The sequence below is a fragment of the Sceloporus occidentalis genome, unplaced genomic scaffold (genome assembly GCF_023333645.1).
Source record: "Sceloporus occidentalis isolate IW3139 unplaced genomic scaffold, rSceOcc1.0.p SCAF_7, whole genome shotgun sequence".
NCBI lineage: Eukaryota > Metazoa > Chordata > Lepidosauria > Squamata > Phrynosomatidae > Sceloporus > Sceloporus occidentalis.
Window position 1 is genome coordinate 15,463,817 of NW_028316987.1, and position 17,623 is coordinate 15,481,439.

The 17,623-nt window shown below is 41.9% G+C and overlaps 1 protein-coding gene across 1 annotated transcript in view; it reads right to left on the minus strand.

Moving 5' to 3' along the window:
* ITGA2B (integrin subunit alpha 2b) overlaps positions 1-17,623 on the minus strand; it is a 44,644-nt gene that overhangs the window by 24,647 nt on the left and 2,374 nt on the right. Inside the window, exons 3-14 of the mRNA XM_089532051.1 lie at positions 17,282-17,379; positions 16,060-16,222; positions 14,505-14,554; positions 13,645-13,690; positions 9,872-10,003; positions 9,226-9,273; positions 8,021-8,064; positions 5,958-6,017; positions 4,552-4,604; positions 2,492-2,703; positions 1,285-1,467; positions 562-607 (exon numbers count right to left, since the gene is read on the minus strand). Coding sequence (XP_089388177.1) covers positions 562-607; positions 1,285-1,467; positions 2,492-2,703; positions 4,552-4,604; positions 5,958-6,017; positions 8,021-8,064; positions 9,226-9,273; positions 9,872-10,003; positions 13,645-13,690; positions 14,505-14,554; positions 16,060-16,222; positions 17,282-17,379 — 1,135 coding nt within the window. The remainder of the gene's footprint in view (positions 1-561; positions 608-1,284; positions 1,468-2,491; positions 2,704-4,551; positions 4,605-5,957; positions 6,018-8,020; positions 8,065-9,225; positions 9,274-9,871; positions 10,004-13,644; positions 13,691-14,504; positions 14,555-16,059; positions 16,223-17,281; positions 17,380-17,623) is intronic.

A 17,623-nucleotide genomic window follows, 5' to 3' on the forward strand; every position in this document is an offset into this window, starting at 1 on the left:
GCTGGAGAAGAGTTCTATAAATACTCTGGACTGCTAAAAGACAAAGAAACGGTTCCTAGAACAGATCAAGCCAAAATGATTAAACTGAGATCGTGGTATATCATGATGAAAGAACATGACTCGCTAGAAAAGACAATAATGCTTGGTAAGGTAGAAGACAGTAGAGAGAAAAAAAGGAAGACTGCATTCCAGATTGATAGATTCCATCAAGGAAGCCATGGCTCTGAATCTGCAAGACCAGAGCAGGTCTGTTGATGATAGGGTCACTTTCTCATTCATAGGGTCACCATAAATAAAAGTTGACTTGATGGCAGCTAACAACAACAAATACATAGCATGTAGTCTGGGATCTCTATATTTTTTTACATTAACACTTAAGATTCCTAAACTTAACTTTACATTCCCTATATTTTAGACATTAAGATAAACATGGTATCATCAGGATCAGAACCATTTTTTGTTCAAAATTCTCAAAATATCTTTCCCTTTCAATTATTTCCTTAGTCTCACCTTCTTTTGACCCTGACAACTAGTGGAAGCTACAGCACTGCATTCACTCACCTGTACACAGCCACTTTGCTGACTCTGTAAGCTCCAACCAGCACATCTGTGCAGGGGTGAGGAAGAAGGAATAAGAGGGGGAAAGGGTTATTTTATTTGTGTGTGTTTATGGTTTTTATCCCACCTTTCTCCCAAAATGGGACTTAAAGCGGCTTACAAGGACTCAAAGCAGCTTATGGGACTCCAAAGCATCTTTCAAATGTAAGTAGAGTAATAGATACAGCATTCTACCAGCTGTCATCTTGGGATCCCGGTCCTGCCCATCCTGCTGGCGTGATTACCAATTATCCTAAGCTCTGTAAAGCCCAAGATTCTTATTCAAAACCAAAGGATCTTGCACAACCCCACATCCTCCACTAATTCAAACAAGCCATGGAAAATCTGAGCATCATGCTTCTTTCCAGAAACTTCAGCTTCTTGGCTTTCCAAGGTCTAATCTGAACTGCAGAAATCATGCAATTTGACACTGGTTTAACTGCCATGGCTGAATGCTATGGAATCCTAGGATGTGCATTTTGTTGTGGCACAAGTGCTCTCTGACAGAGAATGCTAAATATCTCAAAAAAAAAAAAAAAACCCTACAAATCACAGAATTACATAGCACTGAGCCATGGCATTCAAAGCAGTGTCAAACTGCATTATTTCTGCAGTGCACATTAGATCCAAATCAAGGAAAACAGATGGCGATATGGGTAAAGGCTACACAGCTCTGGCTTGCATTACCAGGGTAGCCGTTTCCATCAACATCAGAAGCTCCACGTATGGCAAAACCAAAACCAGCTGGCCCAGAGAAAGGACTCTCAAGGATCTGCTTTGGGGATGTGCTCAAGCCTTCGCTACACCCATGGTAGATGTAAACACGGCCACCCTTGTCTCGTCCTGCAAAAGGGGCTCCAACAGCGATATCTGTGGAAATAAAATTGAAAGTAAATTATCTGTTCAGTCACAAAGGTTGATCAGTTAAAGCTGGGGTGGGGAGATCCAGGACAACTCTTCCATGCACAAACAGGACAGATGGAAATGAATGAGAGCTGGGCTGGGTACCCCAACAGTTCTTGGAAATGTTATTTTTTGGATGACAGTTCCCAGAAACCTCTAGCCAGTATGGCCAGTGGTCCAAAACTGACAGTTTTACAATATCTGCTGCTCCCAGGCAGGGCGAGCTTCAAACAGGGAATTTAACTGTGTAGATCTGTGTAGGATGCAAATATTGAGGAGGAAAGGAACACCTACTGGCCAGGTTTGCAGGGTTCTCTCAACTCTCCAAATGAAAAGCAGGATATATGAAGTTAAGCAAAATCAGTGTGTGGTTAAGACTGCAAAAAAGGTATTATTAAGGAAGAACACAGAAGCTAGGAAAGGCTTCAGCATTTTGCTTTTGCCTGAGCCTACTGGGAAGGGCAAGATTCCTCCTCTTCCTCCCCTTCCCCTCCCCGCAGGTTAATCGAGAGCAAATTAATTTTGCATTTTCAGTTTAGCCTGTAGCAACTAAAGTAATCCTAGATTAAAGAGGGAAAGTGGGAGGAGAGAGAAACTAGGACATTTTAAAAGCAGTTGAAAAAGGGGAACAACAGACATTAATCAGGACTGTCCCTGAGAAATTGGGACAGTTAAAGGGTACGGTTCTCTGTGCAGATCAGATGAAGCTGGTACAAAAGAGGCCTTCTTTCATTGAAAACTGATCAGCTCTTGCCTATAAGACAAACTGAAACTTATAACTGGTGTATTTCTGAGGACAATGAAAAATGTATTGTGAGCTGTAGTTCCAGGAAGTAACTTTTCTAAACTGTGGCAAGGTTATGACATGATGACTCCTAGTAGAATTTAAGAGGTCACAGGACGAATTAAAAACAACAACAACAGTAACAAAAACAACAAAAAGGGGGATTTTGCAGAGGTGGAATGTCTGCCCCAGCTTCACCCTTCCTACCAACATATCCATCCTGGTCTGTGTCACCCAATGGAGCAATGGCCATGCCAAAGCGCCCATAGACATCTGTGCCCGTCAGCGTCTGCCAGGGGGTGTTGTAAGCATTGCGGGTCTTGCGCTGTATGTATAAGTAAACTCTTCCCACTTCATAGAGTTTCAGGTCCGAGTGGCGCTCCAAGAAAAGGGGGGCTCCCACAAGAATATCATCTTTCCTAGTGGGTGGGTGGATGGGTGGGATGGGTAAGGAAGAGAAGGGAAGGGAAGGAAGGAAGAAAAGTTCCATTACAGGTTATACATGCCAAGTCTCCACTTTGGACTTTCCCACACCAGGTTCATAACGTGCCACCAATCGCATTAGGAAATGCAAATATACCCATTGGGGATAGTCATTATAACACAGCTCTTCCAAATTGCCAAGATGCTGCTTCTGCCATGGGCTCTGTCTTCCGCACACCAGCTTCCATAGCCCCATCTTCCTGCTCTATCCCCTTCCCAGCATGCCTCTCAGTTTGTATTTATGTTTATTTTTAGTGCAATTGCATGATCATGGCAATCCATTAAGTAAAAATAAGCAAAGAAAAGAAATTAAAAAGAAAAAACAGCCCTCTTGGGAATGGTGAGGAGGAGGGACAAGAGGGGGAGAGGAGCAGAATCATGCCCGCTTGCACCATGTGACTGCCCACATATTGGAACTGCTTTGGATAACTCAGATAACAATGTGTGTGTACCTTCAAATCATGTGCTGATTTTTGGCAACTATTCATAGGGTTTTCTTAGGCACGAAATACTCAGAAATGGCTTTGCTAATTCATTCCTCCGAAATGTAGCCTGGCACACCTGGTATTCCTTGATAGTCTCCCATCCAAGTACTAACCAGGGCTGACCCTCCTTAGCTTCCAGGATCAGCGGGAATCTCGTGCCTTTAGGGTATTTACTGTATATTAATGTATTTGTATATGTTAACAGTGCTTTTCCTCCCTGTACTCATAGGAGTATAGTAGAGTTCAGTTCAGTTCAGTTCATCTTTATTACGGTCATAGAACAGCACAGTATAGTAGAGAGGAAAGCACATTGTTTAGAGAGGCTACTTGTTCCCTTCCCCAACCATGAATGTACCACAGTTCAATTCTACACTAAAACCTCTTCACTAAGCCCAGGATGAAGCTGGAGTTCATTTTGCCAAGGCTGCATTATGAGCCTGCCTAACAATAGATGGCAGTAGATGCAAAAAATGAGGATAAGAATAACTTTCGGAACAGAAATGAAGCTTTGAACAAGAAATATGCAAAGCAATGTTGTTCAGGTTTGTATGTTTGTTTGCAAGGAATGTGCGGCACACAGCATGTCTTACCAGGGAACTCAATGGAGGGGCATACAGTTCTGAGTAACTCAAAAACTGGGGTGAGAAACTAGTTTTACTTTAGGACTGCTTAAGCAATGGGACAAATCAGAAAAGCTTCAAAAGGCTACTTTTTGAACTAAAATTCCCACAATCCCTTGGGCAGTATGGTCACTGGCCATGTTTGCTGGTGAATTCTGAGAAGTGTAGTCCAAGAAAAGTCAGTTTCCAAGCTCTTACAATCAGGTAGGCTTTGTTGGGGGGTCCAGATTTGTCCTGGAGCCACCAGGTAAAGTGGCTACAACCCAACCACTATATTAGCCCATAATTCATCCTAATGCAAAAGGGATATGGTTCAAATCTAGGTCCAGGGACCTCAGGAATTCAGGATTTTTAAAGGATCTTTGCCAGGATCTGTCTGTCCAGTTCCCATCTCAGCATGCAGTTCAGTATTGCCCTTCTATTTTCCATCTACTGATGCTTCTTGTGCACCTTCATATATATAATAACTTTATGCAGACCTCCTGGGAAGGTGGATAGCTTTAACATAAAGTACAGCCTGGAAAAGGGAATTTGCTTGGGGGATTCTGGGAGCTTATTGTCCCCCAAAATAATATTTCCAAACTTGAAATGTGGGGGATGCATAATTCTTTGCTCGCCAATAAAGCTCCATCAGATTCAAATCAACTGTCAAGTGTACCTTTCTGAGATCTGCCCTTACCCATCTCCATTGATATCAGCAACTGCCACTGTATGCCCAAAATACGATGCTATCTGCAAGAGGAAAGGAAGAGAAATTGAGGACAAAGCTCAGCATTCATTCTTATTGGTTATAGGTATACTTACTCGTTCCCACAGAACATGCCTAAAGCTGACAACAGTAAAAAAATATTCTTACAGAAAACACCTGTCTTGCATAACAGGGGAGCTAAATGGTTACAATTTTGGACCAGGACTTGGAAGATTCAGGTTCAAGTCCTCACTGAGCCGTAAAACTCAGAGAGTTGGGCTTGAATCTGGTACTCTAATCTCACATGGGACTATTGGGATGATCAATTGGGAAGAAAAAGAGCTGTGTATGACACTTTGAATTCATTAGTAGAAAAACAAGTTCTAAGTATGGATGCATTTACACTCTAGAAATAATGCTGTTTGACACCACTTCATGTGCTGTAGCTACATCCTACAGAATCCTGGGATTCTACAGTTTTAAAGGGTCTTTAGTCTCTGCCAAAGAGCTCTGGTGCCTCCCAGAACTACAAATCCCAGGATTCTGCAGGATGGAGGCATGACAGTTAAAGTGCTGTCAAATGGTATTACAGTATTTCTACATTGTAGATGCATGCTATGATAAAATAAAAGAACAGGCAACTCATGGCATTTGAGTCTGGGCACATGTATGGAAAGCAGTGCTAGATCCTTTGTACATCAGACATTGCTCTCCACAAGGTCCATGTGCTCTCTTGCGCTCTCTCTCACTTCACAGGAGGCAAGCAATGATGGAATGACTCAGACAATGAAAGAGTCATGGCAAATGCCTTACTCCTACTTTGATTTTAGGCCTAGTGAAAATTCTCCCTTTCATAGAGAGGTGTTAACCATTCCTCTAATTCAGTGGTTCCCAACCTTCCTAATGCCATGACCCTTTAATACAGTTCCTCATATTGTGGTGACCCCCAACCATATAATTATTTTTCATCGCTACATGAAAATATGTGTTTTCCAATGGTCTTAGGTGACTCCTGTGAAAGGGTCGTTCGACCCCCAAAGGGGTCCCGACTCCCGACCCACAGGTTGGGAACCACTGCTCTAACTCCTGCTGGTAGCTTCTATAAGCCGGGAAGGTCAAGGGTCCAGCATACACAGTAGTGGCATGTTTCACCTGTCCAGTAATGCTGCCCACATCCAGGGACTTTATAAAGGAGGATAATGTCACTTATCATCAACATGTGGACAGCTAAAGCCATGGGAGTGGGCACACCCATGGCTAATACTGTAGTTCTTGATAACATTAAATAATAATAATATTAGCGTGAGGGGCATTATTTGCCTGGAGAGCTTGCCTCTTCCCACCCCACAGATATTGTGTCAGGATGGGGAAATTCATGTGGTCCAAAATATTGCTACCTGCTCACTGCGGATGGTCCACAGAACTCGGAAGATATATTTCAGGGTGAAAATTTCCACCTATGAATGGCAAACATGGAGAAAAGGTTAGGAAAAAGAATGGAAAAGTGGCTTCCTTTCTGGACTACAACTACTCTCATAAACCTCCAGCCAGTGAAAACTGTAATCCAAGAAAGGATTGTTTTTCAAGGTTTGAGTCAGGGAAATCTCAGTAAGGGAGATTAAAGTATGGAAAAGCAGCTTTGGTTTTGGACTGCTACAACTCTTATAAACCTCCAGTCAACATGGCCCGTGAAAACTGTAATCCAAGAAAGGATTGTTTTTCAAGGTCTGAGTCAGGGAGCTTATGGGTCTCCCTTGCACTAACTGAATGCTGTCACTCAATTTTTTCAAGAAACTACAATGTACATGCCTGCACGCATACAAACATTCCTTTTCACCAACAATTCTTAGGACAAGCGGTTACATGTGACCTTCCAGATGGCACTGGTCTCCAACACCCATTCTCCCTGACCACTGACCATGTTTGTTGGGAGTGATGGTAGTTGTACTCCAACATAATCTAGGGGCCACATCTTCCCCATTCCAGTCATAAAAGTTCTCGACTCCACAAGGCAGGACAAAATCAAAAAGTACTACCTCACTGTTGTATCATATCTTCTTGTGAACTAGGATTTGTCTTTCAGCGCAATACAGTGCATGGAATAGGTGTCATGGAGTTGCTCGGCATAGATTCAGAGCATAGGGCTAATTTTTAGTTAAGTCTTAATTAATTTTCATCCACCTCTATCTAGAGGTTTTGTTGTATGTTATTAGAACACACAGCCGTAGAACATACAGAAGAACAATAAATAAAAAAGTTCCTCTGAGCATGCACAGATGTGTTTGTGTGCCTTCACATTGCCTGTTGACTTATGGTGACCCTATGAACTTCATAGGGTTCTCTTAGGCAAGGAACACTCGGAGGTGGTTTTTCCAGTTCCTTCCTCTGAAATATAGTCTACAGCAAGCAATTTGCCAAGAAAACTCTGTGATAGGGTTGCCATAAGTAGGAAACCTCTCAAAAGCACATGACAGCAACAACAATATCAATAACAACATCTGGTACATGCATAAAAAGTAAGATGTAATTGGTGCCACTACTGGAACCAATGTCAAAGCCCAGTTTCAGAACATAAAGACTAAAGGTAAGAGAATGTGCAAAGTGTGTAAAAGCAGGCAGAGTAACTGACCCAAGCAGTGGTTAGAAAACAAGCAGAAAAGGCTTAGCACATTTTGTTAATGCTTGGTGAGCTACAAAATATAATCTACATTGGATCAGATGTTAATAGTAACGTTAGCAAGTATTGAGACTGTCAGAGAAAATGGCTGAGAGGAATACTTTAGTGACACTTCCATCAGCAAATCGAGCATCATAGTGTTGCCTTCTTCAAAAGTACGCTTTTGGAAGTTTAGGTTTCTTTTCCCCAACAAAGCACTGTCCAAGTGGGTACAAATTCCACAGGCTACTTATTGTCTGGTCTGGTGGAATATGTCTAACACATCTGGAAAGTGTCAGGTAGGGAAGGCCATCCTTAAAGCAAAGATGGGAATCAAGTTGCCCTCCAAAGTTTTGGACTGCAGCTCCCAGCATTACTCACCAGAGACTAGGCTGGCTACGGTTTCGGCAGTTAAAAATGACTTTAAAGTGAGTTTATTCCTACCATTTCTAGCATTGCAGTCACTGAAATCTTCAGTTGAACATTTGGAAATACAGTTTAGGCCTCCAAACAAAAGGGGCAGCAAAGTTAACAAGGGAATGAAAAGACATCACATGCAAGAGTTCTAAGTGTGAACGATTTTCAGCATCTGCTATGCTAGAAATTTGGGGGCTGAAAGAATCTTCATGGAATCCTAATTTTGTGGGCAATGTCCTCATTTTTGCCTTCTTATAGTACCATCCATGAGCCACTGCATGTTTGATTTTTGAAATTTGACACTCTGACCTCCTCCTTTTAGATGTGCAAGAAGGAAACCAAATAATCAGCCATTTGCTCCTACTTCCTTCAGAGTTTTGCACTCACCACGCCTTGCGTTTCGCTTTTATTAGGAACACCCACCACGTATTCTGCAAGCAGAAGAACCATCTTGTTAGACCAGGGCACTACAGCTAAGAGAACACGACCCAACACCACCATCACTACCCTCACGGTCCTGCTAGGTTTCAAAGGATGCAAGTTCCCTGCCCTAATCTGCTGCAAGCAACCCTCTAATCGCAGTGCTTTATGTCATTAGTTTGTGCAGTTATCTTGCAAAATCTGTTATATTAAAATACCATTTTACAGGCTAGGGACCTGAGGCTGGGAGGCAATTACTGAATTAGTTTATGGACTCCTCCTGGCAAATGCTTCAGGAGGTTGTACTATTTGCTGCAGTAGTTTGAGGGGCAAGAGTTAAAATGTCCAAGCAATATCTCTGTTGTCCTGCACTGCATCCACACTGAAGGAATAATCCAGTTTGGCATTACCTTAACTGCCAGGATCAATACTATGGAATTCTAAGAATTGTAGTTTGTTGTGGCACCAAAGATCTCTGACAGAGAAAGCTAAATGTCTCACAAAACTACAATTCTCATAATTCCACAGCACTGAGCCATGACAGTTAATGCAGTATCAAACTGGATTATATTTCTAGTGCGGATCAGATCCTGGATTGTTTTCTTGGCACAAGGTGCAATATTTTCCTCCTATCATTGAGCAGATTTCTGTTTAATTCTGAAACATATTGGAACAAATATATCTCCGACTTCTCTTATCTTTTAGCGTGTGTTTGTTGCAATGCTATATTAAATTGGTGCACCAGTGAAATGTCAGTTTTGCACTATAACTGTATAACTATTTTTGTTTAATTCAGAAAGGATAAAATTTGCGCTCCAAACCATAGGTATACCTGAGCAAGTCATGTTCTGGGTAAAAAAAGAAGAAGGAAGCTTTGGAAGAACCCTTGTGAAGATCCAGTTACCAGTAATTGCAAATTGCCTCCAAAAATAATAGAACAAGGGGCCATAGAGGTAACAGGAATCAGCATAACCCTAAGAGCTACATTGTCAGACCTCAAATGTTCTTTAGACCATTCTGGAAGAGCCCACAGATAATTACACTTCAAATTACTGGCAAAAGGAGCAAATATCTGATGTTTACTAAAGGAGAAAAGGTCTTGTAAACCCTCTTGATCCCAGTTTTATCTTACCCCAGAAAAGTACCCTTGAGAAAGAAACTAATTTCCTTACCTGCTGACTCAGGGTTTTCATTAAATTCCCCCAAAGCCACTGAGTACCCTGGGAGAGAAGAAAGATTGGAGGGTTTAGTGATGGGATGTTCCTGGCGAAAGGAGATACCTGCTCCCTAAGCTCCAGGACAAGATCCAGCATCTGTTCTAGCCTTCCCCTGGAATCCACCAGATCCTCCAACTGTCCCAATTTAGCACGGAGATTCCTGATAATTCTTCTGTCTTCCCATTTTTTCACCAGCTTTTAAAATGTCTCAGGCTGCCTCTGCACTGCAGAAAAAAAACTGAGTTGACACCACTTTAACAGTGCTATGGAATTCTGGAAATTGTAGTTGGTTGTGGCACCAGAGCTCCCAGAATTTCACAGCATTGAGCCATGGATGTTAAAGTGGTGTCAAACCAGATAATTTCAGCAGTCCAGAGGAATATGTGAGGAATAGCCTGATGCTACAATTGTTATCATGCACACACACATACCAGCATGGCCAAGGGAAAAGGATTGTGAAAAGTGCTGTCCAAAGAATTAGGCACTGCCTAGTCTGGGTATTGACCATTTCCCCAGTTCATTTGAACACCTGACAAGCTCCCTTATCCCCCTTTGCCCAGTCCTCCCAGGGTTTGTGGAAGGAAAATGCTTGCCAGCTAACCTCGATAGGCATCATCATAACTCGAGTCTGAGTAGTCGCTTGTCATGTCCTCTGGTTTCACTGTCCACAACAGGGAAGTATAGCCAGGAAAGCTGGATTGGATCGCTGACAAGCTAACTGAAGAGAAGAGACCTGGAAGAGAGACAAACCATAAATACAGTCAGCCCTGCATATCCACAGATTTTTTTATCCACAGATTCTGTCATCCATGTTTGAAAATATTTTTAAAATATATAAACTGCCAAAAGCAAACCTTGATTTTAGCGAGGGGCATCATTTTACTGTGCCATTGTATTTAACAGGATTTGAGCATCCATGGGGTGGTGATCATGGAACCAAACCCCAGCAGACCCCAAGGGCCCACTGTATCCATTCTCTATCAAGAGCATGGCTGGGAGTAGATGGGTTAGGAGAAAAGAGGCAAAATAGCTAAATGGGGTGCTCCCCATCACTCTTGGTGGTAAAGCAACAGCCAACCAACCAGCCATCAATTAAACCAGCGATCATTTAACTGCCCTCCAATTTTCACATGCCTTCCATCTGTCCCCATTTGGCAGAAACAGTCCCAATTAATCCTCTTTCAACTCACTTTTCCAGCTACTTTTAAAATGTCTCGGTTTCTCTCTCCTCCTCCCACTTTCCCTTTTTAAATTGCTGCAAAATGAGTTCAAAGGGCACATGTAATTTGCACTCAATTATCTGCATGGCAGGGGGTTGGACTAGATGGCCCTTGTGGTCTCTTCCAACTCTATAATTCTATGATCTCAGCAGCAGGAAGGGAGAGGAGGAGGAGGAATCTTCTCCTTTGCTCGGGGAAAAGGAAACTGCTGCAGCCTCTCCTAGCTTGTCTGTTCTTCCTTACCTGCCTCGATCCAATACAGGGAGAGGCAGGATACAAATAATAATAATAATAATAATAATAATAATAATAATAATAATAATTATTATTATTATTATTATTATTAACTTTTGCCATCTGAGCTCTGGTGTCACTTGGTCACATGCATTCTGGTTTTCATTTGTTTAATGTTGGAGGGTATGTTTTCAGAACCACCTGGCCGCCATGCCTTTTCAGTGTGTCCTTGTGGGTGGGTGAGGGGGATGTGTGGTTTTCTGAGATTCAACAGGGGACAAGTATGGTCCCTAGACATTCAGAAAATGCTTATTCCTACAAAAGGAGCAGCAATTCCGATTTTCTGAGCATGCGGGCAGAGTGGAATTAAGATGTTATTGGCATTTTTAAAAATGCCAGCAGCGATGTATACATATTGCCCTCTTGTTGTTGTTGTGTGCCTTCGAGCTGTTTCCAACGTCTGGCAACATGAAGGCAAACCTATCATGGGGTTTTCTTGGTAATTTTTTCAGAGGGAGTTTGCATTGCCATCCTCTGAGGCTGACAGAGTGTGACTTGCTCAAGGTCACCCAGTAGGTTTACATGGCTGAGCCGGGATTTGAACCCTGATCTCCAGAGTCATAGGAGTTTATCAGACAAGGGGAATTGGAAGTATAATCCGATGGTAATCTGAACGCAATCATGGGGTTTAACGTTATTGCGTGATAACCCACTACACACAAATTCAGGCAATAGGAAATCAGTCCGAATGCAATCATGTGGTTTCATGTTATTGCGTGATAGATTGCCACATGCAAATTCGGGCAATGGCATGCTATTTTTGGGCAATGGGAAGCCAGTTCGAAAGCAATGCATATTCACTTAATTGCACGAAACTTGCAACTTTAAGTGAATGCGTTCTGGCCCCACTTTCTTTTCATTCAAATTTAAGAGAAATTCCTCCCGTTTGATAAACTCCTACGGCACTACACAGCGAGTTAAAAAGCTATGGGCCATGCAGGCATATCCCTACTAAGAACAGCCTAATGGTTGGAAAGCAGGCCATCTTACAGGGAGATTAATACATGGGCAGCCTCTTTCAAGCTATACATAGTCATCATGACTAGTAGTTATTTATAGCCTTATCCTCTGTGAATATATCTAATCCCCCTTTAAGGCCTTCCAAGTTGGAAGCCTTCGTCACCACCTTGTGGTACTGAATTTCACAGTTTAAGTACCTGCTATGCAGATAAGTACCTCTTTTTATCCAGCCACTTAGCTTCACTGAACGATCTGGGAATCTTTCACACTAAGGCAATTATAGAACTACAATTCCACTTTAACGATCTTGGCTCGATCCTATGGACTCTTGGGGTTTGTAGTTAAGGGCGGCACTAGAGCAGAGAAGTCGAAATATCCTTGTTGTATGCCTTCAAGTTGCTTCCGAGTTATAGGTAGAATGCAAATCCCAGGACTCCAAGGAATGCAACCATGGCAGTTAAAGTGGGTTCATAGTACTGTGTTGTGTGGATAGCGTCTCATACAGTGGGCCCTTGGTATCAGTTGGGGTTTGGTTCCAGGTCAAAATCTGTGGATGTTCAAATCCCTTTATATATAATGGTATAGTAAAGTCGTGTCCCTTATATTAAAAGGCAAAACCAAGGTTAGCTTTTTAAATTTTGTTTTTGGCAAGAGGGGATATTTTCAAGCTGCGAATGGTTGAATCTAGGGATGCAGAATCCGTGAATGTGGAGGGACGACCGCATTATTGGAGAATTGAAAAAAATTGCCCTATTCCCACAATGTGCAGTTCCCCACTCCATCCCCTTTATGTAATAATAATAATAATAATAATAATAATATAATTTATTTATATTCTGCCTTTTCCTTGTGGAATCAAGGTGGATTACACAAGCAAAGGTAACAAGAAAATTACAGATACAAAGTACAAAATAACTTTTATTCTATGTTTAAAAGCCCCAAACTTTTCTTCATAGAGGTTATTCCAGCTCCTTGATAATTTGGGTTGCAGTTTTCTGCATGATTTCCACCAGGAGACTCAAACCCTTTGTTGAGGTTTGACAACCAGCACTGTACACAGCATTCCAAATTTAGAATTCAAAGATATAGCTGTGTTAGTCTGGAAAATCAGTGCCAAAGGATCTTGTAGCCAGTGGCATCCCTAGGGTTGGCATCACCCAGTGCTGTAACTCATTTTGTCACCCCCACCCCCATTGACCCTCTCCCATTGCCACACCATACAGAATCCTTAGTAATGGTTTTTGTACTACTGTTACTCATTAATCATAATTCCTGCATGCCACTGAATGTCATGGCAATAGTTGTGACACAAAACAACTAGCAAAATCAAAATTATACCTTTAAATTACAATACCATACACACAAGCTCAGTGTCTTTATGTATGCATTGTTTCATGTGGTTGAAGTGAACATTTGGTAAAAGGTGACATTTTTAAAGAAAATGTAAAAGGAATAAAAAAAATTAAAACATTTTTCAAATTAAATATTTTTTATACAATTAAATTTTATTTTAAAAAACTGGACCCTCTCCTTTTTCACTTCACCCACTCACCCCGTCTCTTCAGCATTTTAAAGGACACAAGTGAAGTCCGCAGCCTGTTTCTGCCCAAAGGCAGATGCTTGAGGATCAGTGGTGTCACCTTCTCTTAGGGTTTCACCTAATGTGGTCCGTACTCCCAAATGACACCACTGTTTGTAGCACCTTTGAGACTGACTGGAAGAAGTTGGTAGCATGAGCTTTTATAGACTTCCTCCTACTTCTTCAGATGCATCTGTGAAAGATCATGCTACCAACTTCTTTCTTTCAGTTAGTCTCAAAGGTGCTACAAGATTCTTTTGCATTCCAAATGTAGTTACACTCTTGATTCTCATAACTTACAGGGCAAACCAAGGTGCTTACCTCCAAAGTAATATCCACCAGGTGCCCCAAGCAATGCCTTTCCAGACTGTGGGGGAAAGAGATGAGGAACAGCTCAGCTAGCCACATCTACACCACAGTGATAGACCAGTTGAATTATCAAGGCTCCGTCACACTAACCACCACCACCTCCATCACCATCACTGCATCCAACTCCAGCTTAAGATGTTTTGTTGCCTAAAGTAAATGGCAAGCTAGCATCCTCTTCCATTTCCATTTACAAAAAATATCCATACAGATAATTGATTATGATGGCAAATTCCTAGGCAGGAGGCATATTCGGTTACAGCAGGCATGAGCATGGTGTCATGATCCCTTGGGGCCCCAAAGTGTTGCCCTTGAAGCCCTCCCAAAGCCCCTAGACCCAAATTTTTAAGGCTGAAAATTAGTTGAAATAAAAAACTGGAAATTATGTGATACCACCTCCAGCCATGTTGAGTGCACAGATTCAGCCCTCTGTGATGGGGAATTGATTCCCATTCCTTCCCCAGTTGCCCAGTGCAGGGCTGAGGCCTCATTTCATGGGATACACAACTCTGTCATCCAACAGAGGAAAACATTCAGGACTCAGAAGGTATGGGAACTGGATTGCTGTTGCCACTGCTACCAATATCTGCTGCTTGAGGCAGCTGCCTCACCGTGTTTAATGTTAGGTTCAGCCTTGCTGGGGATTATGGTTTTGTGGAGTTATGGAGATGTTTGCCAGCGATGATCCTCATTAGATCACAGTTGCCCCACCAAAGTTCCTCTGGTAAAGCAATGTTAGTGTGGCCACCTCAGGGTTGTAGGAAAGTCTATGCATCCCCCATTTGCCATTTCCTCTCCTCCACTGCAAAACTCACGTTAGAGATGGCAGCGCTGAATCCAATTTCACAGTATCGTTTGTCATCAACTAATTAAAGGAAAGAAATAAGAAAGCAACTTTGATCATTGTTTTAATTGGGGAGGATCCTTACATACCAGAACTGTAACTTTCATCTTTAAATTCAACAACCCCATATACATGCTTCTAGGGTTCAGTGTGGCCTACTCCCATGTAAGTGAGCATAAGACTGCAGTCTTAAACAGTTTACCAGACCAGGGCTGCATCTACACTGTAGAAATAATGAAGTCTGACACCACTTAACTGCCATGACTCCATCCTACAGAATCCTGGGACATATACTTTTGGGATGGCCCAGTGCTCTTTGGCAGAGAAAGCTAAAATCCTTGTAAAACTACAAATTCCAGAGTAAGATTTTAGTAAGAAAACACTGAAAAGGGATGGCTCTGTACAGAGATGTGCCCAACACAGAACTTAGTAACTTAGCCCAAACAGACAGGCCAAAATAAAGCTACTTTGGATCACTTTGGAGGTATGCTCTTTAAATGATGCATGTGTCCTAAGAGGCTGGAAGCCGTGCCAAATCCATGCTCTAGTCCTAAGAACTGCAGTGCACCTTTGGCACAGCTTCAGGCCTCTTAAGATACGTGTGTCATTTAAATCACATACCTCCAAAGTGACCCGAAGCAGCTTTATTTTGGCCTATCTGTTTGGGCCCACAGTTACTTGTTAAAAAGACAACTCCCAGAATCTTCCTCAGCCAGCATGACCAGTGGCTTGCCATGTCACTTTTTCAAGCTCTGGCACAGAATGGCTTATCTGTGGGACACAGCTTATTTCAATAATGCGTGTAAAACCAAGTGATGAAACATCCTGAATGTATGCACATGATAAACCAGATAGGGAACATGAGTCGTTGAAAGACAAAACTAGGAATTAGGACTGATGTAACAATTGGATACAATCTGTAAATTAATTTGCTGTTGTTCTATTTTTATTCCTAACAAACTATGGGAAAAACATGTAGGTACCAAATATAATAGAAGAAATGAAAGACAACGACAACGACAGAGAGTAACTACAAATAATATAATTATATAATTGTTAGTTACTTTCATGTTATTGTTTTGCTTCTGCAATTTCAATTCATTATATTATTTGTCGTTACTTTCTGTATGTTCTCAGGGTTGTTGTTGTTTTGTTCATTTTTGCTATTATATTTGGTACCTACATGGTTTTCCCTAACTTGTTTGGCATAATTCTTTGTTTGAGACCCTCCAGTGTTTCTTTGGTGCTTGTTCTATTTTTATTGCCAGAGACAAAGAAAGGTGCTTGTGAAATTCTCTACCTCATGAACTGAATAACCTGACTGGTTAAGATACTCAGCACATTAACCAAAGGATGGTGGGCATTATTTGCTGCTCCACTTAAGACAGTAATATTTCTTGGGTCAGCCCTAACAGATTCTTTTAGGGACAGACTCTGGGCAATGTTTCATCTCACCACTCAATTGAGATTTGGTTGCTTCTTCCCCACCATTCCCTCTTTCTCCACTCCAAGCATATTGTACTCACTGTAAAAGGGTGAGTAAAAGGACTCCATCTGAATGTCACGGCATGGTGAATATTCTGAGAAACGCTGCAGGCCTTCTGAGGCCAAGAAACAGTTGCCCACGGGGGTCTTTGTGGCCTCCTTTTGACCTTCCAAGGCATTCCAGTGCTGCAGAGGGGCACAGGCCTGAAAGAAACAGTGGGGTGATGGAGAAGGGAATGTTATGGCCGTAGCAACCGCACAGACTTCAAGAGACACAGGCTGCATCTGCACTGCAGAAATAATACGCTTTGACACCACTTTAACTGCCACGGCTCTATGCTATGGAATTCCAGGGATTGTAGTTTGTTGTGGCACCGGAGTAGAGCTCTGGTTAGAAAAGGTTTGGCACCTATGGGCTGGAAATAATACTATACACTAATTAAAATTAATTACGCAATTTTAAAAACAGCTTAACTTCAAGCTGCATACCCAGGAGCCCTTCAGGTATTTAGACTTCAGGTATTTAGGTTTCACAGTCTTGGAGCTATGGCAGAGATTTTGGTTCTTTTATTATTGTAGATTCAGAAAATTTCTCCCTTATCTATACTATTCTCCTAGGTTTTCAAGTCTTTAAAAAAGTGAGAAGCCTGCATTAATTTCTTTCACCAAAGCTAGCTTTACAAAAATAAGGCTCCTACCGTTTGTTATATTGGAGGTGACTAGCTTCTTAAATTGGATTGAAGTCAAAGGTCCAAAATACACTGCAGAAATAATCCAGTTTGAGACCACTTTAACTGCCCTGGCTCAATGCTAATTAATTCTGGGAACGGTAGTTTTGTGAGACATTGAGCCTTCTCTGTCAGAGAGCTCTGGCGCAACAATAAACTACAATTCCCAGGATTCCCTAGCACAGAGCCAGGGAGTTAAAGCAGTTTCAAACTGGATTATTTCTGCAGTGTGTTTTGGTTCCATAGTGGTTCCAGAAGAAACCACACCATACAGTCTCATAGTTGATTGATAAGGTCTTTTGAAATACTGTTTAAAAATTAATATATCCAAGGCAAAGGTGAAGCTGTTTTGAGTGCCACTGCCAAGTTTGGGGGGGGGGGGGATGCAAGACTGTAATAACAATAACTACAACAACAACATTTTAAGTTCAAATTTGCAAGAACTTTGGCCAAAATCCAGCTAGTGCTAAATTTTTTGTTATTTCATCCTCTAATTTTGAATTGCATATGACTCAGAGAAGCTTCTGGTACTCACCAAGATATTGTCTTTCCAGGTGCTCACAGATGCTCCGAACCACTGTTTGGACTTAAAGACTTTCATAGTGATATGATCGTCTTGCATAACTTGATCACCTGGCCAGCAGTGGTGACATGGAAAAAGTGAAAACTGAGTAAGGTAAGAAAGCAGAAACTACACACACAAAACACATAATACATCTCAACTGCAGAGCACAGTCAGATAGTCTGCCTTCTGCTCTGTAAAGAAGGGGCCCTTTATATAACACAGTTAGTGCTCTATGATTCCAGGCTAGCTGCCACCACTACATTCTACCAGTAGCATCCTTAGGGTTGGGGTCACCCACCCAATGCATGGTGC